General features: G+C 34.8%; 1 protein-coding gene across 1 annotated transcript; it reads right to left on the bottom strand.

The window, feature by feature from the left end:
• Positions 1-896: 896 nt before the first annotated feature.
• Positions 897-25,651, bottom strand: GNPDA2 (glucosamine-6-phosphate deaminase 2). The gene is made up of 7 exons (XM_002921755.4): positions 25,524-25,651; positions 22,222-22,382; positions 18,164-18,265; positions 16,677-16,859; positions 10,930-11,114; positions 6,323-6,497; positions 897-1,168 (listed from the first exon to the last, which is right to left on the bottom strand). The coding sequence occupies exons 2-7, from the start codon at positions 22,343-22,345 to the stop codon at positions 1,107-1,109; spliced, it is 831 nt and encodes a 276-aa protein (XP_002921801.1). The 5' UTR covers positions 22,346-22,382; positions 25,524-25,651; the 3' UTR covers positions 897-1,106.
• Positions 25,652-26,465: the final 814 nt, after the last annotated feature.

The following is a 26,465-nucleotide window of genomic DNA, read 5'->3' as shown; positions in this document are numbered from 1 at the left end:
AAGAAATTACAGGTAGAATTATTGTCTTTTAACTTAAATCTCCTAAATGCCTGATGGCAACAAAAAGTAAATGCTGAATGAATACTACTAATAATGTTGGAATATCTCAGATGCATGTATTCAGTTGCACTTCTGGAAATAAAATTTAGATAACATTTGTTTATTATAATCTTTATTTGAGTTGAAGATAGAAAACAATATACTTTTATTTGCAATTTAATGATGCAAGTTGTTAATGGCAATCTAAGTTTACAGTAATTCTTTTTTATATATACTTCATCATGTAATCCTTTTAGACATATAAGTAAGGAATAAAGCTAATCATTTATGAAGTTTAACAATAATCAGAAAATTGTCTTCAAAAGAATTTAAGTGTTTTGCTAGGTATAAAGTTCATAATTGCCAAAATACTTATATTAAAAGCATGAACCCAAGTCATTAAATAAAAATAAGGGCACATTTGTAAAAAAGTGCTATAGAAGGTGGTGCACAAAAATCATGCACTTATACATACTTTCCAAAAGGACGTAAACTGTACTTTTAGGCACTGGCATCTCTTCAGATTCTCTGTTCCAACAATATATGGCAGGACTTTTGATGTCCAGATGCTACTGCAGAAAGATGACTAAGGCAACCACGTGCAGAAAAGCTTGTGTGTAATGCACAGAAAATACAAAGATTACATTCCAAAAGTAAAGGTTTGCAATGATTGATATCTAAAAGGCTTGGAGTGTCTTTATGTGATTAAAAAATAAACCTTTGATCAACCAGATTCATATGAATGATATTTGATGTATAGATTCTTCACATTTAAAATGACTTGAAATTTTTAAACAGACATTTCATTTATGTGATGTTTTACAGGGTGGCTGTGTGGCTTCTGTACTTTATAATAAACAGCTATTTGTGAGAGCCAACTACTTCTCCTAAACCTTAGTATAAAATGGACACATTCTAAATATGGAATGTTTAACATATAGATACTGGACTTCAAAAATGACAGTCTTCAAAAAATCCCCATGTTTTATCATATTGCATAGCTGAAAATTCGTCTACTACTTATAAAAGTGTTCTGTTCATTCAAGCAGAATTTGCTCCAATCTCCTTCAATTTCCTTCTTTCATACTGTATAGTGGATCCACAAGTTTATTGTGCACATGCATTAAACCTTAAAGAAAAAAAGCACAATTCTAGTTTTATTTTTAATTTTGAATTATATCTCATTCACCTTAGAAAATAGAAGCGTTTATAAGATACAATAAGTATACTGGTTCCCATCTGATACAAAATAGTTAAGTTTTATTGAAAAATGCAAATAGAAATGTTTCATAATGTTTAGTTGTTAACTACCTAGCAAGTAGCAATTTGCAATTATTTATGAAGCAGTAGATACAGAATGAGTACAAATTCTTGGGAGTAGAAGCAGCTCTTGCCTTCAGAGCTTCAGTATGGCAAAATAACAAATTTGAATACAGACTTGGTTAATACATTTTAATTACATCCTATAAGTCGGCTGAGTTTGATCCTCTGGCATTTCTCTACCAGACACTAGCCCAGGGACTCAGAACCATTGTTAAAGTAGGATAGCTTTAGTTCTCCAAAGTATTACGCTATCCATTCATCTGGCAAATTATTTTCCACTATTTTGACATGTGTATTTTTACAAGAGGGGTGATAAACTATACTGAAGGAGGTTAATAAAAAAAAAAACTAAGGTGCTATTAAAAAGTTGAAGACTCCACATTTAAACATAACCAAAGAGTTAAACTTAGAATGCAAAAAAAGTAGAGCAGTCAATACTGAATCATTTCCGACTCCCAAACTGATGACAGCTGGCAGCTGTCCACCTCGCAGAAATCAAGTATAGCCTCAACTCCGAGGATATGATAGAGCTAGAGACGGTTCAAGGAGTCTTTGAATCTCCTGCATTAATATAAATTTGTGTATGCAAGTGTTTGTGCGTTTTTTCTGAGGACAGTCTCTTCACCAGATTTTCATAGTGGTCCATGACCCAAAAGAGATTAAAAGTCATGACATTTGAACCCTGATTTTCCTTTTTTGTTCTTAACCTCAGCATTCCCTTTTGCTTTTAAAGTATAATCTAGCCCAGGGTCTCCTGGCTGGTTCAGTCAAAGAGCGTGCGACTCCTGATTTTGGGTTTGTAAATTCCAGCCCCATGTTGGGTGTAGAGATTACTAAAAAATATAATAATAAAAAAATACAATCTAGCCCCATTTTATACCAGAACTTTAACTGTTCTCTAGTCTATTAACAGGAACTTGTTCTGCTCCTGTGTTAGCTCTTCCTTAAATTCTGTGCCGTTGCTTATGCTATCTCCTCTCAATCTGAGTGCTACTATCCATTTTCTAGGGCCTTCCATTCTATCAACTCAAAAAGTTTTCTTCAGCTACTATTGAACTCTTTATTTAATATCCTTTGGGCTTCATAGGGTGATTTACATAATTTAGTGCTTAGACTGTGGTGGTCTCATAGTCCTGTGTTCTCCCATCCACCTGTCCAACTACCTACAATTTATCAAATGCCTCCATTGTACCAGGCACACTCCCTGATGCTGAAATAATGCAGTGAATAAAACTTAAGTCCCTACCTTTGCGAAGCGTTTAACAAAATATATTACATTTTATTTTCTCAAATCACTTAATGAGCCAACTTTTTATGATGCTGAATCAAATACTTTCAGGAAGAAATACTTCTTACACTTTTTTTTTTTTTTTACTAACACCATGTGAGACTATGTACTTGAAGGCACTTGGGCCTGTTTTCTTGGCTGAAGACACTAACTGGAAAATATAATTTATATTTACCAAAAACATAAAAGGTAATTTTTATAATGCAGAAGAAATACTTGCTAATGAAAACGATTTACCAGATGATATCTCTAAACAGAACCAATCCTATTTAAAACAGGATTTAACCGAAAAGTTTAATCCATGTCAACAATCAGAACGTAAAGAGCAGTAAAATGGGGACTGGAGAAACCCAGGAGAGGGGACAACAAAGACAACGGTAACCTTAGCCACTCAGTTTAGAAGATGTAACCTCTTATGGAGAAGCAGCTGTAATTAAGAGGATCATTCTACTTGATACATTCATCTATCATTTACTTACAACTTTGATCATGGAAATACATTAGAGCTTGAAAACGCAAAACATCAGAATAAACATTAAAAATTCAATTCTATAAAGTTTAACTATACATTGTAACTTTTACGCACAGGCTGTTTCCAAACTAGAAATGCATTCTGGATGTTACATAAAGAATTTATTATGACTTAAGGTAAAGCTGACAATTTTTTATACAAGAATTTGATAGAAAAAAATAATTGCTACTTAAATCAACAGAAAAAAATTCTGAGTACTAAAAAGTATAGACTTCCTAAAATGTTGCCAGAAGTAGTTAAATGTCATAGATTCTAATTGTCAGTTTTATGGTTTGGACTCAATCTGAACTCATTCGGTCTCTGTCTCAAGCTACTGGAGTGGGGCCTACAAAGGATGGAACAAAAAAAAGTGTTCACCATGATGATGAGGTCTTGAAAATAAACTCTCAAGTACGTAAACACAGGCTTTATATAAAATCAAAAAAAAATTTAGAATAAAACATTAAACTGTTTTCCTATGATTTACTATCTTCTAAAAGGTATATACTGAAATGTCCATTTGCTAATGATTTTTATTGTTTTAGATGCAATTAACCTAGATATTCTTCAGGACCTAAATAGAGCCCTTTTATGCACTTTTTAGTGATGGCAGAAGAAATGGTAGTAATGTGACTGGAATCTGAAGAATTACAGAAGGTAACTAGAGGATTCATATCCTCCAGTACATCTTGAAGTGATAAAATATCTCAGTGAAAATACGGCAAATAGATAAAACTACACTTATAATATGTATATGTTTATGAGTATTGATTCTACCCTGAATTAAAATACCTTACTGTAAAATGAGGTCTGCACATAGCCCAGAATATCTCAATTCCGTTTTTCTCCATATTGACGGGAGGCACTCTGAGGCTGATACCCTGAACCTCTCCAGAAATATATACAGATCCATAGTAGAAAATACAATGTCCTCAAAAGAGCAGTGTGGTGATTCTCTCATGAATAGTCTATACTTCAAAATGTTTCAGAACAGCTTAGAATCTGGATTAGATGAATTGAAAGAACAAAATACATGTATTCACCTCCTCCCTTCTGTTTTAAATTATCTTTAACCTATGTCTATACCTTTTTGGAAGCAATTACTATAGTATGAAAGCAACCCAAACAAACAAATAGGATTTAGATAGCCAGAGTTTATTCCTCTTCTATGAGGCAGTACAAACAGTGGACAAAAGCCCAGAAGCCAGATAAGCCTGGTTTCACTTACCAGCTCTGCCCACATGAGCTGTATGACTTTGGGTGACTTAACATCTCTATTAAGCCTGTTAACTCATCTGTAAATGGGATTATAAGAATACCCACTTCATTGAATCATGAGAATAAAGTAAATCAAGTATAATCCATTTAGAATAGTGCCTGGTCATAAAAGTATTGGCTATTATTAAGTATCTTATTAAATATTTACTTCACTAAAGTGTAAACATTTTATGATAAAAACGGAATTGACAACATCTGATAAGCACAAGGGTTTACCTGAGGATTGCTGGTACCAGAACATGGGAATGTTAAATGAATCTCTGGCATTAAAATATGTGGATAATGGGAATTCCATTACTTTTTTCAAGGAATCTAGTATTTATCATGAAATCTGAAAGACTACATGGAAATATATGGGTAAAACTCCATACAAGGGCTCTTATTCACAACTCATCACAGATCTCTTTTACCTGTCAACTTATTAAAAAACCTGACAATATTTCAGTTTAATTTGATATTTTTGTGGCTTGGTAAAATAATTTTTGATAAAAATATAAATGGAAATAATCTAAGCATTTAACAGTAAGAAAAGGTTTAAGTAAATTATGATACATCTACTTATATAGCCATTAAAAATGCTTTTGAAGACTAGTGAAATAGGAAAATGCTCACAAAAGCTAAGTGCAAAAACTATATAAACATCAAAATTGTGATTGTTCACTGATCGTCAAACTTCATTGGTGTATCATCTTCAGGACCTCTGCCACATTCACACATTTACATGAAATACGAGTTAAAGATTTCCTTTAAATTGACTTATAGTTTATATACTATATTTCATGAATGAGATGCTGAAGACTGTAAGACATTATTTTATATACCATAAAGAAAAAATGTTACTAGGTAACTGATATTGACATCAATTTTAAACACATCCCAATTTCGACAAGATAGATATGAAAAAAGATGTGTCTCAGAGGAAATAAAATATGGTAACTTCTTTAACTCTGTCAAAACAGTGATATTCATGGAATACAGGTTTGATTGATTCAGTGTATTTTTTCTAATACATGTTAAACACCTAGTAACTAGAGTAAAAAGATTAAAAATACATATTCATGTAATATCAACAGTACACATACTACTCTTTGAAATACTAACCTATATATATATATGTATGACCAGTTACATAATATTTTCATATCAGCTATATAAAATACAAGTACTTTATAAAGAGCACCTATTTATACAGCTTGTTTATTATGTGTGTGTATCTATATGGGGAATTCATCTTAAGCAGGGAATGGTTTCTAAACAGTATAGTCAAATTTTCCTTGAACATCTCTTAAATCACCCACTACATCAAGCACGTGTCGATTCATATACACAACCTGGTACGGTAAGGTTTAAGAATTACTGAACTAGACTGCAGGAAGAGTCAAAAGGACAAGTTACATGCAGAATCTGGGCAGTCAAACCCTTGCTTACTTGAGAGTTTATTCCATACTGCTCTGACACTGAACCATTATATCTGATATATGGGAATAATTTGAAATTGTGAAGATTAAATGAGATAGTGGGCAACCCAACTTATCTGCTGATTTCTAAACCATAGCTTGGCAAGGAAGGTGGGACAAGGAAACAAAAAATCAGAACATATATATATATTTCCTTTTGGGTTATTTAATCTTGTATATACAATATGAAAGTAAAATATATTTTATTAAATTTTGGATTTCAAGAAAAAAATAGGAAACTATTCTGAAAGCTATTATTACTTGAGATGAGAGTTTTCTATTCCTTAAAAAAGAACTGGCTACTGTGTTGGCAAAATGCCAGTTTCAACAGGCACAGTGCAGATGTAACTCCACAGTCTACTAAGTTTTAATTGTCATCTACAATGGGACATTCTCACAGTCTGCTTCTGAAATTTCAATGCTCACCTTTAAAGTATTTCACAGTTTTAACTCTTAATTCTAAAGTAGCATCTTCATCACACACAAAAATAGTTCGGGGATGCTGCTGGAAAGCAGAAACAGTCCACATGTGATTTACTCCTTCTTCTATTGCTTTGTAGAGAGCAAATGCCTTGTGTGCACCTGTTATGAGGATCATTACCTGAAAAGTCATGACCATTACATGTTAATTCTTAAAACATGTTTCAAATGACTAAAAAACTGTATTTTTTTTTTACCAGAAAGATGTTAGCACAATCTTATTCTGAAGGTAGAATAAAAATAGCTACATATTTCTTCACAGTTCGAGGTTTTTATTTTTCAAGGTAAAAGGCAAGCATAAAGTGTAACTCTTCTGGTTTAAGAAAGTAAAATAGTGGGGCGCCTGGGTGGCTCAGTCATTAAGCGTCTGCTTTTGGCTTAGGGCATGATCCCAGGGTTCTGGGATTGAGCCCCGCATCGGGTTCCCTGTTCCGCTGGGAGACTGCTTCTTCCCCCCTACCCCATCCCCCGCTTGTGTTCCCTTTCTCGCTGGCTGTCTCTCTGTGTCAAATAAATAAATAATCTAAAAAAAAAAAAACCCAGTTTCTTCTTATGAAGTATTATTGAATATACCATAATGCAAGTACTTATTAATACATTAGATACTGATGTACAGAAATGACCTGGGAAAATGAAGAAAAAAGAAAGAAAAGGGCTGTTTTGCAAAAGCAGAATTGCAGGTCAACCAAGAATTTATATAACCAGGAATGATATACCAAATTGCTCTAAGCCAGTCATTACAGTAGATATTACTTTGAAAGTTAGAGAAAGAAGCCTAAAGACTATTTCGCTGAACAGATGTTACCAGATTGTCTAGAAACAAAAACTAGACTTAAAGGATTAGGGATCTACTTAAATGTAAGACCTGCCCATTAAGCACACAAGACTAAGAATACCCTTATGAATTATAGAAAATCCAAGCTCTTGGTCCCAAATTCCTAGAAGTCTATAACTCAAAGAACATGTGCAAACGTGAGTAAGTGTATATATGCCAGAATGAATCTTTATCATTTTTATGATTGAGAAGGGGTTTCTAATAATCCTTGAAAAAATTGATACACAGACTTAATAGGCAGTGGTGATGGAGGGCAAGATCCTTATTTACCTCTAAATTATTTGTTTAAAGTTGGTGACTGATTAGTTGTAGAGAAGAAAATGAGAATGACATACTTTAAGTTCAGAAAATTTTCATGGTGAGTGCTGCTATTCACCAAGGGAGACAATATCCAGAAGAAAGGCAAATTTGGTGGAAAGATAAATTTAAATTTTAGACAGCTTAATAAGTACAGGTAGTCTAAATAGATGTCAGCTGGAAGTTGGAAATATAAAACGTGCAGCTTCAGAAAGAGTACAAGATAAAGATACGTATTATTCTCACTGTATTGAGAGTACTTTATCTTTTAGGAATAGTGATAAAACTACTGAAAGAGTGTTCCAAACAGTGACTACTATTGACATATTTAAAAAAAAAAAAATAAAATAAAATAAAAAGGTTATGCCCCAAAGCATGCAGAGTGAATATGCAGTTCCAGAATGAAATCCTAGGGAACAAGATTATTCAAAAGGCAGATGAAGAAGAAAAGCCTGGGAAGCAGACTAGGAAGGAATGCTCAGAAGTAAGAAAAGTAATGGCAGAGTTTTAGGATGGGAGGGATGGTCAACAGTAGCAGATGATGAAAAGAGACCCAGTAGGATAAAACCTGCAGAGAAGATGCCAGTGCTAGCAATGGAGAAGTCATTACTGACCTTGGTGACTTTCAGTAAGGTAGCAAAATCAAAAGCAGATTTTTATTGTTTTTTTCCTATGTCACCTTAAGAATAAATATCCAAAGTATTATTATATATAACAATTACAAAGATGTTGCAATAGTGGAAAACAATTTGTCTTCTTTTGAAATTACTTTAAAATATATGACATTATCTTTAAATATACCTTAGTAAAAACAAATTTCAACTCTTTGCAGGTAAATTTCAATTTTGGTGAAGAGCCAAAAGTCAACAAAAATCAGATTCGGTGGCTCAAGTAAATGACCAAGCTGTGGATAGAATTTTTTTCCAACATGAATTATGAACATAATTCATTCACACGATTCCCAACAGTTATTAAATACCTATTATGTGACAGGCAGTGTAAGGTGCTAGATATACACGACCTAGAAACTCACAGAGATTGTAAATTAGTGAGAAAAAAGATATTAAACCAGTAAACACACAAGAACAATCAGAAATTGTGAAAAGTGATACAAAGGAAAAGAACAGAGTGGTCAAGAGAAAAGGGAAGAAAGTAACATTGACTATGAGGATTATGGTCAAGAAAGGGGGTTTTGAAAGATGAAAACTGAAAGGTACCATTTTAGCTAAGCAAGGTCTGGAAAAGTAGAGCACTTCACACATACCATCAGTGTGAGGGCCTCAAGCCAAAGAAAGAGTGATAAAGGAGTGACTGGTGTGGTTCCTTATCTAGTTGACAATTCCCAAGTCTTAAGGAAACCTATAATAACTTCCAGCGTGTCACTTCCAAGGTGTGTACAGAGGTCCTCATTAACAGAGATGTCAAATTGTGAAGCTGCTTCCTGATGACTAAGCACTTAGAAATTTAGTTTACGATTCATATGTACTTTCCATCTAACAATAGCACCTTCCCCACACGTTGATTCCAAATTTTATTAAGTGTATTTGTTCTTAATGAAACTAAAATTGAAGAACAGCTCACATCACAGTTAAAATCGCTGGCAAATGAAAATCTGTACACACTAAGCTCCTTACAATTGAAGAAAATCATTAAGTATAATGACATGATATTGTTTAAAAAAATGATATAAAAATCAAAGCACTAAGGCCCCTGGGACTTCTTTATTTAAAGAAGTCCTAGAGGGGCACCTGGGTGGCACAGCGGTTAAGCGTCTGCCTTCGGCTCAGGGCGTGATCCCGGTGTTATGGGATCGAGCCCCACATCAGGCTCCTCCGCTATGAGCCTGCTTCTTCCTCTCCCACTCCCCCTGCTTGTGTTCCCTCTCTCGCTGGCTGTCTCTATCTCTGTCGAATAAATAGATGAAATCTTTAAAAAATTAAAAAAATAAAAAAAAATAAAGAAGTCCTAGAATAGTTTTGCCATGATAATTTTCTTTGTAATCATGCTGGGAGTGAAGACCGTGAGGTGAGTGGCACAAAATTTTGTTGGAAAACTGACCAAAACAAAAAAAAAAATCAGTATCTTCTTTTTTTTTTTTTTTAAAAAGATTTTATTTATTTGACAGAGATAGAGACAGCCAGCAAGAGAGGGAACACAAGCAGGGGGAGCAGGAGAGGAAGAAGCAGGCCCACAGCAGAGGAGCCCGATGTGGGGCTCGATCCCACAACGCCGGGACCACGCCCTGAGCCAAAGGCAGACACCCAACCGCTGTGCCACCCAGGTGCCCCAAAAAATCAGTATCTTAATAACTCTCTGTTCATTCTAAGAATTAGCTTGTTACATTACAACTTAAATCTTGTTAAATATAAGTCTATTAGCATAACTCAGTTTCGTATTTTAGAAATACAATTGCTCTAAAATCTTTTTCAACTTTTTTACTAAGGAATTTCAATTATTGAAAGGTCTTTCTTCACATACTGATGATTTTTAGATAACAAACTACATTCTGAATGACAGTTCTATTTGTATGTTCAAGTCTAGACATATTTACTTTAAGATCCGTTATTTATTCATCTTAACTTGTCTGTATGCTTTTCCTCTGAACCTGTTCCATCTTGTTATCAGGAAGGAATGGAGTTTCCATATAATTGAACCACTTAAAATCATGAGCTGACTATAGTTTGTTCTGTTATTCTCAGGGAAGGAAATGAAAGCCCAATTAAAAATTTAAAAATTAGGCAGGTTCTATTGTTCAGAGTAGTTGCCTTCTTAAGTATAATACCAAATTTAGAACGCCTTGGTTCTTTTTCTGCTAGAAACTAACTGGCTATCCTCCCACAGTCAAAAAGTACTTTACCCTAAGTTATCCTGAGCCTCCAAAAATAGTTTAGTGTTAACCAGCATTGCATCTTCGTTGTAACAGACATTTCACTTAAAAGCAGACCATTTGGGGCGCCTGGGTGGCACAGCAGTTAAGCATCTGCCTTCGGCTCAGGGCGTGATCCTGGTGTTATGGGATCGAGCCCCACATCACTCCTCCGCTATGAGCCTGCTTCTTCCTCTCCCACTCCCCCTGCTTGTGTTCCCTCTCTCGCTGGCTGTCTCTATCTCTGTCAAATAAATAAATAAAATCTTAAAAAAAAAAAAAAAACAGACCATTTGATCAGTATGAATTTAGGAACTCAAACTGTGAAGAAGGAACAGGCCAATGTAGCAGTATTCCAGAAGGGGTGGTGCCTAATTCTTAGTTTACATAAGCTCCAAAAGACTTAACTTAGTTGGATTCGAAACATGCAATGAGACTGACAGAAGTCATTGAAAGCTAGATAACAATTTACATAGTTAACAGGATGTAACCAAAATTATCTGGTGCCATAATTCCTCCAAAATCTTCAGACATCAAAGAATATTGAATTCTTACTTCTCTTGCATCCATCACTGTCCCCACACCAACTGTTAGAGCCATAGTTGGCACCTTCGATAAATCTCCATCAAAATATTTAGCATTTGCCAAAATGGTGTCCATTGCTAGAGTCTTTAATCTTGTCCTTGATACTAAACTGGATCCTGGTTCATTGAAAGCGATATGACCATCTGGACCAATTCCTTTTAAAAGAAGTATACACACACATAGATGCACAGAGTAAATAAGATTTCTCAAAGTTCAACTTGTTTTTAAGAGCAAATAGTCATAAACATGCTCACCTTATTTTATATGATAGCCAAATTTCTCATGCTGCATTAAAATATTTGGTCCTGTATTTGATTCAAGAAGTATTGCAATGTATTCCATATGCTTAGCACTGAGCTAGCGTGATTGTAATAGCAGTAAAATTTAGCACATTGGCTTATATTAAAGCACAACACTTCACAGTTTATAAAGTATTTTCACATCTTAAGAACACATATAGTTAACAATCTTGTGAGATAATCTTATTAGGAATATCTATTTTCCTCATCTCCTCAAGCTTTTTTGAGCTCAGAAGGAAACTCTGACATGCACGGATAATACATGACTACTCAATTTAGTAAATACTGACATAAAACTCAAATCTAAATCTTCTTTTTTTTTTTAAATATTTTTTAATTTCTTTATTCGACAGAGATAGAGACAGCCAGCGAGGGAGGGAACACAAGCAGGGGGAGTGGGAGAGGAAGAAGCAGGCTCATAGAGGAAGAGCCTGATGTGGGGCTCGATCCCATAACGCCGGGATCACGCCCTGAGCCAAAGGCAGACGCTTAACCGCTGTGCCACCCAGGCGCCCCTAAATCTTCTGATGCCTATCCCAGTGGTCTTTATGATCAACACTTTTAACTTGCCTGGTTCTAGTCTAGATGGTGCAATTAACTACTGAACATTCCCTGTAGGATAGTTTCCTCACTTACAAAAATGTCTAGATTGGACAATATACGGCAGTAGTTTCCTTCAGATATTTTGACTACAGTCTACTACAAGAAATATATTTGACACTGCAATCTAGCACACATATACACACATACAAATATAACTAAAAACAAGAACTGCATGAAATAATACTTACCCCTGCTAGAAGGCATTCTATTTCATTAGCAAAACACAAAAGGGAAATGCAGAATGTGAATGACTATATTGATTTCATGACCTAATAATGGGTGACGACCACAACTTGAAAACACTGCTTTAAAAAGACCTACTGCCAGCTCTAATATTCTAGGACTGCCTATCTCTATTTTAGATAAAAATACGACATTCCTTATTTGAGTGAAACTGAAAGTAAATCTTTTTGTAAAGTGAAGAATCTTTCTAAGGCATGAATAAATCATGTTCTACATATGTGTACCCTACCAGCTAGTCAGAGTTCTGACAACCTCAATGAAAAAAAAAAAACAACAACCCACAAGTTCTGAGTTAAAATACCTGTTACATTTATACTCTGCATTTTACTTTAATGATAGATGTATTTTACTGACTCTTAGCCTGTAATCCAAACCAATTTCTCCCAGATTATAATAAAATAAAATATGACAAAGAAGAACCTGGTTTTGATGGAACAAAGAAGAAATGAAAATCTTAGGGAGCAGATATAAGCTACCAAAGCACCACATTCTAGGAATTTTTAATGTGGTGACATAAAGCCTGACCTACATGTGGTTAATATGTATGGATTTTTCCATTAGTGTATATATATCTGCCTATAAACAAAAGTTTTAAATTATAGATATGCATTTCTCTATAGATTTGTAAAACTATAATTTCTCCTAAGTATACATCTGTGCAAATATTTTTATTTCTCTATGTATGTATAAACAAGAAAAGCTAGCACCAGGAAAATAAAAGTTTAAGAAAAAATAGGAAGTCCTCAAGGATCAACATTAGTGTTATAACTTGTATTGTGAGTCATACAAAAGTGTACAGTAAGGTGAAATTATCAGCAGTGGTTCATGACAGAGAAAGGTCAATATATTCCCTTACTGACCATAAGTACCTCTTAGAAATTGAGTTTCCTGATATAAATATGTCTTAAAAGCGTTCAGAATGTTTCATAAAGCTTTACAAAACTTAAAAAAAATAATCATGAAATCTAAAAACCATGGCACATTCTCAGTCTTTAAGTCTAAACTAATATATTTACACCTTTATGAAACACCTAAAAAAACCTCAGACTGGATTACAGGCCTTCCCTGTGTTCCTACAGTTCTGTGGGGGTAGAATGTAAATCTCATTGGAGTAAGGACTTTCTCTTAATTATATACCCTTACCTCTTAGAACAATACATGACACATAGAAGACCCTCAATAAATAATGGCCGAATAAATGAGTAGATGCTTGCTATTCTTTGGTATGCTCGGTATAGTTTCTCTCTCCTTCTTCTACCTTACCCTGCTCCCCTCACAATGGAGGGGACCTTTATCTACTCTGTCTCTCTCTGAGTCAGGACGATTGTGGTCTAGTGATCAATACTTGTCCCAAGCTGAAAGAGTCAGAATTTGTCTCAGGAAATTCGGAAAATTGAGCAGGGGTGCAGAAAAGAAGGCAGGCATTTACAGCCGAGGTATCTGATGACAGTGCTGCAGGAGAGTATCCATAACTTCCTGCTTTGGAGATTTGAGGCTCCTTGGTTCTTGTTCTTCAACAGACTTGGCTGTTTCAACTCTTCTAACAATTCTGTGAGTCAGCTCAGAATCATTCCAGTTTTAATTAATTCACTTTTGGTCCCAAAGTAGATTACAGTTACTTGCAAACGAAAGATTTTAATAATGCAGCCAAAGGAGAGGGTTCGAGTTTTCCCCACTTATTTTTATTTTTTTAAAATAGTACCTTAAGATGATTTTAGCGTTAGTAATATCTCTACAGAGTTTATCTATAAAATTTCATATTTGTGTATTTTATTGCCGGGGGGGGTGGGTCAGGGATTGCATGATACACTTTACTCTTTCTTTTAACAATTCTGTCATCACAGGGAGAATGAGAACTTTTGGCAGTATATATTTCCTTTTTCTTTTCTACTGAAGAAAGGGAATTCCTGTTCTATTTCCCAGGAGTAAGACATGATGGATTCATAGTCTTGAGCTCTTCTCATTCTACTATTTCCAGTTTAGAGGGGAAGAAGAGGAAACCCCACTTTGGACTCAAGCCCAACCTGAAATCTCTAATCCAACTTTACCTTTAATAAGGCTGATATTTTGATCCCATTTGGCTCAGTTCTTAGTGTTTTTATTAACCAACAAACCCTGGAACAAAAGAAGGGTAAGTGATAAGACCCAAATACCAAGCCTCATCTTGAAAATCCAATAATAAACCTAGATTAACAAAGGCAAAGAATCAAATGAGATTCTTTCATTAGTACACATCCAATAATAGGGTACCCCAAATAGGAAAAAGTTCAAAGAAAATGCAATAAGCTAACCCTTCTCCCCCCATACACAGAGTAATTACGTCCTTTGGATGGTAAATATAAAATGGTAGGCCCTGGATCATGACATGACTACAGTAAAGATGTTAATGGAAGAGGCGAAGAAATCTTATTTATTGACTGACTGATTAAGTGACTGGTCAGGAGGGAATGTCTACAGGAAGCTCAAGACAAAAATTGGCTAGAAAACAAAGTTCTTTCTAGTAGTAAGAGTCAGTGATACGCATACATAATTATAATTTACACTCCATCTGTTTCAAAGGGAAAACTAAGGTGACCTATAGTGAGGAAATACACCAAAAAAACTTAAGCAAAAAAGAAAAGTGACTTAAACCTATAGGAAAAGAAGAAAGTTCTACGAGAAATCTCTGATAAGGGATATTCAGGCTTAAACACTACATTAAGCGGTAAATAAATTCTGGAAAATGGAGTTTAGGAATTCTTAGCTTCCCCCCACCCCCACCCCAAGTAAATTCTATTTTCTGGCATGGAATCTCCAAGGGATTTGTCACATGGCTCCTTATGTAAGGCAAATAAATTAACAGGAAAAAAAAAAGATACTCAAATGAAGAAGTAAAAAAGATATTTTTTGGTAAGCCATTTTTAATAATGAACCTCTATTAACTACTGTGCGTTTTGTATAATGGTAAATGAGTGAAAATATTTCTCAATATAATTAAAATACAGATACATTAGGTATAATTACATTACAGTAATTAGGTATACATTATAGTAATTCTACCTGATTTTGGTATGGAGTTTAGAAACTCTAAAGAATGCATGGGTAGTGCACTCCTTAAACGTTCCCAAATGTGGATTACCACAGCCTTGATACTGGCAAGTACAAATAGTAATTATCTCAAAATTGAGCCATATGGACAAAACTGGAATACAAATGTTTTCCAGGAATACTGAGGTAATATTAGCAAATTTTATTTAAAACATAGATAACCTTCTATTTTGAAAAGCAAAATAGTCTAGCTTGGATTCTTGCTCAGATAAAAACCATCCCATCTACAAAAGAAAGTAAATATTGGCTCTGTTAGGTAGAGAAAAAAATTTCTTCCAAGAGAAAATCTCAATCTCACTGGATACCCTTAGACGTAATTTAGTAAAAAAGCAGGAAATTCAATGAACTAAGGAACAATTATTTCATCATCTACAGTTCAGAAAGACAAGACTGAAGTAACACTTAATCAAATACCAATGACACACCAACCACTATGCAAGCATTTTACATGTTATAACATGGTTAATTCTCACAGGTTCTGGAATGGTTAATCCCGTTTTACAAATAATTTAACTATACTGAACTTCAGTAAATTTCCCAAGGTCAGAAGTGACCAAAACGGAATGCAAATCATGTCTGACTGTAATACCCAATTTTCCCCAAGGGCAACCAACTACCACAACCATACTTGGCCACCTCAACCATCAATCAGCCTCAATACAGCTCTACTGAAGATCTAATTCATGTATTTTTAAGCAGTCTTTTAATAAATTAAATATAACACATATCCGGAGAATTTAATTTAGAGCTTTAGTACATTTAGTTGAATACTAAAAACTTTGGCAAAAAGCAATTTTGGTTTCAGTTTAGTTGATGTTATACTATTCTTATGTAATTAATTAGCTGTCTCAGGCTTCATAATGATGACAGAAAACCATGTTGTCATTACAAAGAAAGAAACTACCTATTTTCAACGGTACATTATGAACACATGCATGCATGTAGATATATATAAATTTCAAGTGGAATTTAGCCAATTAAACATTTATTCATGTGGAGTTTATGAAGACAGTTATACAGCTTAGTTCACATTAGCTAAAGGGTGATGATAAATAAAGTCTTACATCATTCTAACTGATTTTTTTTTAAGTGAAGCAATTTAAGTGATCAGTACAGAAATGCTAAAATCCACCTGTTTCACATGCAAACTTTTAGAGATTTAACCCTGTAATTTGGCAAGAAAGCTGGGTTGGAATTTTAAAGAAATCATAAAAGATAAGAATTACAATTTAGGAAAAGAAACATCACTCATTCCGTAAGATGTGGTAAACTGTTAATTCTAAAAGAGATAATATAAAAGTTTAGCAGGTACTGGAACTTATTTCTCAAGACATAATTTAAACAATTCTAACTTGCAACCTTAATATTATTTTTGATGAAAATAAAATAAAATAAAAATCAGTAGCTGAATAGGTATTATAGACAGTTACAGGTGTTCCAGACATTATACAAAGGTTAAGATTAACGACAAAATGTTTTACATACCTCCAACAAAAAGGTCAATTCCTCCAGCTTCTTTTATTTTCTTTTCAAAAGCATCACATTCTGCTTGTAAATCTGCAGCATTCCCATCAAGGATATGAGCATTCTTAGGATCTATATCAATATGCTTAAAAAAGTTATTCCACATATAAGAATGGTAGCTTTCAGGATGATTTCTGGGAAGTCCTAAATAAAAAGTTAACAAATAAAAATGTAAGTATTTCCAGGAATAAATCCAAAGTTCACTTTTCTGATTAAGCCATAAATTTCTATTTAAAACATATAACCTTTCTATTCCATATCCAATGGATAGCCAAATTAAATCCAATTTAAAGGCATTTTTATGTGGAAAACATGCTCATTATATGCAATGTTATTTTAATCACCTTACCCGTATTTATTAATTCAAATAATTTATATAGCATCTATGGAATTACCTTTATCATTCTCATCCTACAGATACACAACAGAAAAGCACAGAAATGTTAAGTAATTTTCCCAAGGTCACACAGCTCATAGAAAGACTGGAATTTAAACACAGAAGTCTAGATCATATGCATTTAATTACCGTACTCCACTTCTCAAACACATAAACTTTTACCAATGGAACTGATTCATGTGTTAATTTCAACATAAATTAATTAGCCATACATCTGAAATGTTGGTCTATGTTTCTCATCAATTTTTCCTATATGCATACAAAGTATACTGAATCATAACAATTCTTTGGCTATCACGTAGGCTGCCATTAAAAATGTATTCCTATGTTCCAAGTTTAAAACAAGAGTTTATTTGCATCACAGATCTTCCCTGTTAAGCAAGTTAACAATCAATATATCAAAAGCTTTATAGCCACAAATATAAATACGCTTTTATTTTAAAAATCTTTATTTTACTAATTACTTTTACATACGTGGTACTCAATTTATCTCCACAACAACACTGGTTTTAAGTTTGCCTTAAGGGAAGGAAAAAACAAAATGAGAACTGTGAGGGACTGGCTCAAAGTTGCATGACTGGTAAGTGGCAGAGCCCAAGAATGAATAGAGATCTCCTGATTTCTAGTCCCATATTCCTCCACGATATCGTGCTGCCATCACAAAAATATGTTTTTTATTTTATTTATTTATTTTTTTAAAGATTTTATTTATTTATTCGACAGAGATAGAGACAGCCAGCGAGAGAGGGAACACAAGCAGGGGGAGTGGGAGAGGAAGAAGCAGGCTCATAATGGAAGAGCCTGATGTGGGGCTCGATCCCATAACGCCAGGACCACGCCCTGAGCCGAAGACGCTTAACCGCTGTGCCACCCAGGCGCCCCAAAAATATGTTTTTTAAATAAAAACTCCCAACCTCATCACAAGGCAGTACATTATCTTCTAGAAATAATCATATTACATTCAAAACATAAATACAGATAATACATTCTTAAACTATATTCATTTTATTTAAAATATATCTAAATAATATATTCAAATAATATAGCTTACCTACATATTCATCCATGTTAAAGGTCTTCACATATTTAAAAGAAAGGTCTCCATTCTTGTGATATTCTATTAGTTTTTTATAACATCCTAAAGGTGTACTCCCTAAAACAGATAGAGATTCCATTTTCTAACATAACATGAAAAATCTACTTCTTAAAAAAAGTTTGTATTTACTTATTCCCTTTATGATATTCTCTATTTGTAATTTACTAGGGAAACAATGATTAATTTAAATATTCAATTAACAAATTTTTTTGAATTATACATACATTTGCGAGGTACCTTGAAATCTTAGTAAATTAGAATTCGCTGAATAAAACTGGGAATCTGTCAATAGAAATTATAGTTCAGAAAATTATGCTAGAGTTGTTCAGTATTTGGAATTAATGTTGAATATTCCAAGATTAGAAACTTGTAGAAAGCACATTTGAATTAAAAGAAAAACAACTCACCTTTTGAGAAAAAGCTTTTTTAGGGAAGGATTTATATCATATAAATGAAATATAAAAAGGTCAAGTTGACTATTTAATGAAATCAAAAGGGAAACCAGAGCTAAATTTAAATATTGCCTCTGCTTTCAAAATAGACTCAGAAATTGGCAAGGACTGTTTGAGGAACATTAGCCTTTATGATTTTAACTAGAGGTTATTTCTTATTTTGTGTTATCTTCAGCATGTATCAGCAAAAATGTATAAAGTAAAATGACCTCTGGGAAATGAGATCTTGGCTTTGGATACTTCATTTGAGTTCTTGATTTTATTGTTTTATAAATGTGATTGTTTTACATGTTTTATAAAATAAAATCAGTTTGACAGTGCTTCTTGACATGACACAAAAAAGATAATTTAGCCACTTGAAGATGACCTCTGTTTTTAAATTTGCTATATTTTTTCATTTTAACTACGAACTGGAAGGTTAGATTGACTGCATTCTTAACAAGAGATCTGGCCCTCCCAATCCTGGCTGGAGTATTGATTAATTCCTAATATATCCACCATCACAAAACAAAACATCTGCGCACAAAATTTCTACTCAAGTGCCAGACAGAGGAAGTATGACAGAACTAAACAGTGTTTGGCAAAAAACAAAACAAAAGAAATTCTATAGTAGTAAAAAGACTGCCTTTCATTTGAGATGAAAAGAATAACATAAGTGGCTATAAATAATAAATATAGGTTCAGAGAACGGAAGACTAAAAGACTAAAAGATTTTCTTAAAGCTAAAGCAAACATACTGTTTTAAATTGTAATTAATAATTTATACAAATTTTACAATTCCATCTCAAAAAACTATACCCCACTAACATAAAACCTATCTAAAAGAGGGATAAATGTGCTTTTCCTTCTTTCTAGAAGCATAAACAAATCTGTGTTTGTTTCAACGTCAAGAGTATAATTATAGGACTCCCTCGATTTAAGAATATATGAATAAAAAAAGAAGTCGCAAAAAAAAAAAACACCACATCCATTTTCTACTTTTTAATCCAAGTGGCTGAAGAAAATAAAATAAAATAAAATAATAAAAAGATATGGTACATGGTGCACTGGTTAAAAAAACTTCATTTTAATATTTGCTTGGCAAAACTCATCTACTAACATAACTACTATCAGGTGCTTACTATGATTCAGATAAAACAAAGATTAAAACACTGTTTCTACCTTTAAAAACCTCACAAGACAGGACCAGGCAAATACAAAATAACCAAAACAAAGGAAAATATTATAAATAACCTATAAGAAGTCTGGAGAACTGTTGTAAATCAAAGAAGCAAAGATTATAGTCTTGTTTGTTGGAGGAAGGATCCAAGAAGATGACATTTCAAGTAAGTCTTGAAGAAGGTGTAGAATTCCAATAGTTAAGAGTTAGGTTGTAGTGGAAAATAAAAAAAAGATCAGAGAGGAGGCCCAGCAATGACATTTGTATGTTTAACATGTGCGAGATGGTATATACTGGTATTTTTACACATCAGCTCACATAAATCTCACAGCCTTGGGAAACTGGCATTGTCTTTCGCATTTTGAGAATGGAAGAACCGGGTCAAAAGATTAAGGAATTTGCCAAATATCATATGGTGATGAAGCCAGAGAGATTCAAGAGATTCTGTCTGGTTCCATGGCTCATATAGTTTTCATTACATAACTCACTAGTAACATGAGTGAAAGTAAAGCCAGCAAGGTTAGGTCTATTCTTTGAACTACAAGTAGTCTAATTTTCCTATCATGATTCAGAGTAAGAGAATCAGGAAATAAGTTTGGGAGTCAGGAAGCATGGAGGCCCTTAAATGTGAAGCTTGTTAAGATCACGTCAATAAACACTGAAAAGATATTCCCCAGAAACTGTGCTTGGTGGAGGGATAAACACAGCATGCTACAGACTATTACAGAAATGTTCAAACTTCAAAGGCAAGGAGGAGAGAGCATGATTAACACTGTCAATGGTCAATGAAGGAGGAAAGTAGAAAATGTCAAGAAAGGTTTTCCAAGATATGTCATTGGCAGGTTTATTATTAGCAGTTAAACTATCCAAAAATAAGGAAAACTTGTAGATCTAAACACACAAAAGCATGTTTAGGACTGTTTGCATTCATGACTTTGAAGACTTTCTGCCCCCAAGGTAAAATTACTGTTTATTTCTTTTTTTTTTTTTTAAAGATTTTATTTATTTATTCGACAGAGATAGAGACAGCCAGTGAGAGAGGGAACACAAGCAGGGGGAGTGGGAGAGGAAGAAGCAGGCTCATAGTGGAGGAGCCTGATGTGGGGCTCGATCCCATAACGCCGGGATCACGCCCTGAGCCGAAGGCAGACGTTTAACCGCTGTGCCACCCAGGCGCCCCGATTTCTACATCATATTTAAGACAGAGTGATCAAAGAAGCTGGCCTGGTTGCAGCCTAGGTTTACAGTATGCGAACTGATACAGAGGCCATGTCCACTGGGGCTCCTGTATCAAAATGTAGGAGTTGAGGGTACCAGTCTGGTGTGTACAATTTTTAAAAATCCCTCTTTGCCATTCTCACCAAGATCTACTCCCCTGGACCAAAAAAAAAAAAAAAAAAAAAAAAAACTACACACAAACAACTTGAGGAGTTAAACAATGCCTTTCATGAAAATTACACAAGTGGAAAAAAAGTATGACTGTAGGTTTTATGTAGTTAGCACATGTGGGGGGAGGAGCAGAAAGAACAAAATACTGTTTAAATAAGACACACTTATGGGAACCGTAAATTTATACAGTATTTACAGTATACAAGGGAGTGGCACAAACACTGCCTTATATGAGCCTCAAACAGCATAATAGGCTATTGTTATCCTTATCTTTCTTAAAGGTAAGGAAACCAAAGATTAGGGAGGTAGAATAAATGCCCTGCAGTCACCAAGAAAGTAGCAGCTCTGATTCCAGGTCCAACAATATCAAATTAAGTGCCATGAGATCAATGACACTACTTGGTTAATTAAAAAAAAAAAAAAAACAACACCTTAACAGGGAACTATATACAATAAAACATGCAATTCATATTTATGTTTGCTCTGTCATGAAGACATACCAGTCTTCAATTTTTCAGTCACAATACTTCTATAATAAAAAGAAAATAAACACAAATTATAAAAGGCTAATAAGATAATAACAGCATATGAGACAGGGGAGGTGGAATGAAGAGGCAAGAGTACATACTTCAGATACTTCCAAACAATCATTAGAAAGGCTAATCCAATTAATTATATGAATAGTGAAAGTAACATCCTTAAAAACAAACAAAAGATGACTAGATAAAGGTACAAAAAAATTATGACCATCACTTAAGTTTATGATATTTCCTTTTGCATTTTGGAGTGGCAAGTGATGGGTAATTTTAATACAAGAAAACAGTAATGAAACATAGATACTAGATATATATATACATATATACATATATATACACACACACACATTTCTGGCTTTATAAACTAATATTTTCAATCAGTGATATGGCAAGAAATTAAGGGGAAACATTTTACTAAAGTAAACCCTTCCATCCCATGATTTTAAGTACATAAAATGAAAAAAAAAAGTGTATTACCTGTTGGTAAACCCAATGTAAAGTATCTGTCCTGTCCAGGTTTGAACTGGATGATGCGATTACAGATGTATTTGGCTGCCCACTCACTAGCCAAGTCATAGTTATCAAGAATTACAAGCCTCATTATGGTGATGCACAGCTTCCAGGACAAAAGTTCAAACCTGAGAAAATTCCATTGCAGAGCACTTTAAGTAATTTACAGACACTCAAACATAGGTGTATTAAAACTGATGACTTTAAAAAGGACATTACTTAAGAAAGACATACTTATATACGAATACAACCTGTACTATTAAAATAGTAATAGGCTTTCCCTTTTGAACAGACCTTGGGTTCTGAGCAGTAGCCTATGTAATTTGAGTACATACAACCATTTTCTGAGGTAAATGTAACAATCACTTTTAGATGAGGAGAAGAACTCACATAATTTGACAGAGGTCACACGGTCACTAAATGCCAAAGCCAGAATTCATATCAAGGCAAACTTAAAAGTTTTTATAAGATACCACACTACACTGTCTTGATAGGGATGTTATATAAAGCAACATAAAAGAAAACTAAAGGCAAACAAAGCAGTACTCATTTCTTGAACACAAGTTAAAGAGAGTAATGATTACTTAGCAACCATTGGGTTAATTACTAAAATCCGGAACTCTCCCTATAAATAGTATAATAACCAAACCTCCCTTTTGTTAAATGTTTTTGTAAAAATGATACCTGCACTTCTCAAAAATTTCTTTCAATATAGGAAAGTATAAGAGGAAGAAAAAAATCAACCCAAATCAGGAAATAAAAACTATTATTAGGGACACCTGGGTGGCTCAGTGGGTTAAGCGTGTGCCTTCGGCTCAGGTCATGATCCCAGGGTCCTGGGATCAAGTCCCACAAGTGAGCTCCTTGCTCAGCAGGGAGCCTGCTTCTCCCTCTGCCTGTACGTTACCCCTGCTTGTGCTCGCTCGCTCGTGTTCTCTCTCTGTCTCTCTGACGAATAAATAAATAAAATCTTAAAAAAAAAACTATTATTAGGTATACAACATCCTAGATGTCTATCTAATGTGCATACATATAAATAGAATGTATAGAAATAATTTTCAACAGTGAGATGCTGTTTTTAATAAAAAGCATAATATGTAATTCTTCCTGAATTTAACAAAAGAAAAAGTGAACTGAAACTGCTGATCTCTGAAGAAAAAAAAAAATTCTTCATAAAAAGCAATTTTGGTTCCTAAAAGAGTACTCTAAGGTTAAGACAAAATATTTCACAAATATTAAGAGATCCAAGTCATTTAAAAACTATGATTCCATTTTAGTCAATGTAGATTGACCTACTACCATGACTCACAACCCCCGACTTCTGTAAAATGTATTATTTTTGTACTGACAAGATTTATAACATTACACTGTACTTTATAACCATAATTTCCAGATTTTAATTCTTAGTTTCATATTTAAATGGATTTGTCACCCATACCAATCCTTTTACAAATGGCTTCAGCAGTCCTAAGTTCCCATACACTTTACATACAAAAATAAGTCAAATTCTTGAAATTAATGGAAATAGTAGGTCTTATTACAATGAATGTATGAAACCTAAATGACATTGTTAAGAACTTAGTGATTTAGAATCCTGCCATAACAAGAAATTATGATCACCATGATTTAAAATTCTGGCATAGTAACAAAAGACAAATAGCGTTTACAGACAATAATTTACATAGAAAGTCATAAATTCACTCCAACACAAATGGACTTCGCCTCTATTTAAATTCATTAATGATCTAATGCCAGAAACAATTTCAAAGTTACACCAAGAATCAGAAAGATTTCCCAGCCATAAAGAGATATACTTAATTCTAATAATATACTTATTTCTAACAAGAATATTCAGCAAGCTGTTTATTGATAAAAAGAAAAAAAACCTGTAAGGTAAGGAGGAAGAGCATTAGAATTTTCTGAGTGTATTCTGTGTCCTGGGCACGCTCTTTTTCTCAATTCAACCCACTGGTAAGGGCCTATTAAATGCCAAGCACTAAGTTCTGTAGTCACAAAAATGATTAAGATAGGGGCCCTACTATTAAGGGCTTAGAATCGCTGAATAATCTGTGGGGTAGAAATTATTATCCTCATTTTTCAGATATAGAAAACTACAACTCAGAAATTTACTGCTGAAGTTATAAAGCTATTAATGGTAGATGGTCTATCTGACTGAAAGACCCATGCTCCAGATGTGCCTTAGAAGGACTTAGGATGCTTGCTAAAGATTGAGATTTCCAGGCCCCTCTCACTGTTCATAAGTGTTTCAACAGATGTGAAAGGGGACCCAGGGAATCTGCACTTTTAGAAATATCAAAGATGATTATTACAATCAGGTTAAATTTCGAAAAGAACACCACAGGAAGCGACTTCATCGCAAAGAAGTCCAAGTTAAGTCTCTCAGATCAGGTACAGGCAAGTTTTGTTTGTTTTAAACTCAGAAGACTCAGACTTCATTACACAAGTCTCAAATGAATCATTCCACGCAGAGGAAAAGCAGAATGTTTTGGTCACTTTTATTCAGATTTTAAAAAATGTGTTTTTGCAAGTTTTTGCCAATCTTCATAGATCCAAACTGGTGTGGCTCTGGGCAATTCTCTGAGATCACAATCAGATAGCACTCAAAAAATTACACAGCACCCCCCACCCCCATTCCCTCACCTTCCTCTGGTGCTGATTCATTCTGATTGTGCACTAACTTGGAGAATGGGCTACTGAATACAAATCTCAGAACTTTAGAGCATCGGATGGGAACTTGCACACGACTTAGGTCGCACAGTTAGTCTAGAATCTGCACTAGCATCTGAACTTCCTAATTCCTGCTCTGAGCTTTTTTCTACACCTGACCTGAAAAGGCCTCTGAAGTGCAGCGCAGGGGAGCCGCATCCCTCTGCGCGGCGAGAAGCAGCTGAGGCGGCTGTGGTCCCTGCCCAGAAGGCCGGGGCTGCAAACCCTCCTTAATTGCGGGACTGCTGGGCCCAATCGCTCCGCAGACTATAACGAATACAAAAGAGGATGACTCTTACAGATTTTTAACAAGTATCAGAAGAAAGCCGCCATAAGAGAGGAAACGATAAGAAGCCGCTCCCGGAGGCCCAATTCCGAAGGGCACCAGCAGCCACGAGCCACCCTCCGCCCCGCCTCGAAGCTCCCGGGACCCCAATCTGCCCCGGCCGCACGTCCCCGTTTCGGCACAAAGCCCACCGAGGAGGCAATGGCCAATCCGTTCCCCGCCCGACTCCCCTTCTTGGTCCCCAACCTGGACTCACCTGCCGATCCACCCACACTTCCGATGTTGGAACGGCGGAAACAACCCGTACCGAGGAACCCGGAGCGACCCCAGCCGGCGTGTGGAACGCGAAGCCCAAAGACCCGGATGTAAACCCAAGGCGCAGATGGGACTGCGGCGCAGCGTGCGGGTACTGCGCGTGCGCGTACCTCTAGCTCTCTAGGGATGAGCTGTGCGGAGGTTTTTACGAATTCCTGAGGCAGGAATCCTTTCCTACACGGGAGTTTCCAGTTCCTGGGCCATCACCTTGCCGCTACTCTTTTTATCAACTCTCAGAAGTTGAACTGAGGTAGATTCTTCGGGCTTATGAAATTTAGTATGTAGGATTGCAGTGCTCATACATAAGCATTACTTAAATTGTTGCTTATAATAGCAATATGAATTCATCTTTATCTCTAAGCTATTGAATGTACTCTGCGCGCACAGCTATTGAATGTTTACTAAGTGCCTTTTTTCAATAAGTTCATCAAAGTTAAGTTTGTTACATGCTGCAGAAAAGCAAAGTGTATACCCTGGGAAGCCTTGGAGTGGCTCACTTGGAATAAACCTAGAAGGACACCGTAGGGCAGAATTCTTCCTCTACCCTTCACGGTCTTCCAGCTGGCCTAAGAATTCAATTTTCATGACCTAGATTAACAGGAGGAAAAAACACAAAGTTTTATTATCCATGCATAGAGGACCAATAATATATTGAGACCCCAAAAAATGACCAAGTCAGGCAGCTTTTATACATTTTAGACAAACATAATAAATTTGTGAGGAATTTAATTATAAGGAAAACAGGCGTTTCGGAGTTTACTAAGGGGAATTTAGGCTAAGGTAGTAGATTAGTAAAAAAGTAACAAAGTTTATTTCTACAGCTTTCTCAACTTCAAAGTCTATTTCTGGTGATGAGTGTCTTTTTTTTTTTTTTTTTTTTTTT

This window comes from Ailuropoda melanoleuca, chromosome 11 (genome assembly GCF_002007445.2).
Source record: "Ailuropoda melanoleuca isolate Jingjing chromosome 11, ASM200744v2, whole genome shotgun sequence".
In the NCBI taxonomy this organism is placed as follows: domain Eukaryota; kingdom Metazoa; phylum Chordata; class Mammalia; order Carnivora; family Ursidae; genus Ailuropoda; species Ailuropoda melanoleuca.
The sequence above is the reverse complement of the archived record's forward strand: the minus strand, read 5'-3'. Positions and strand labels throughout refer to the sequence as shown.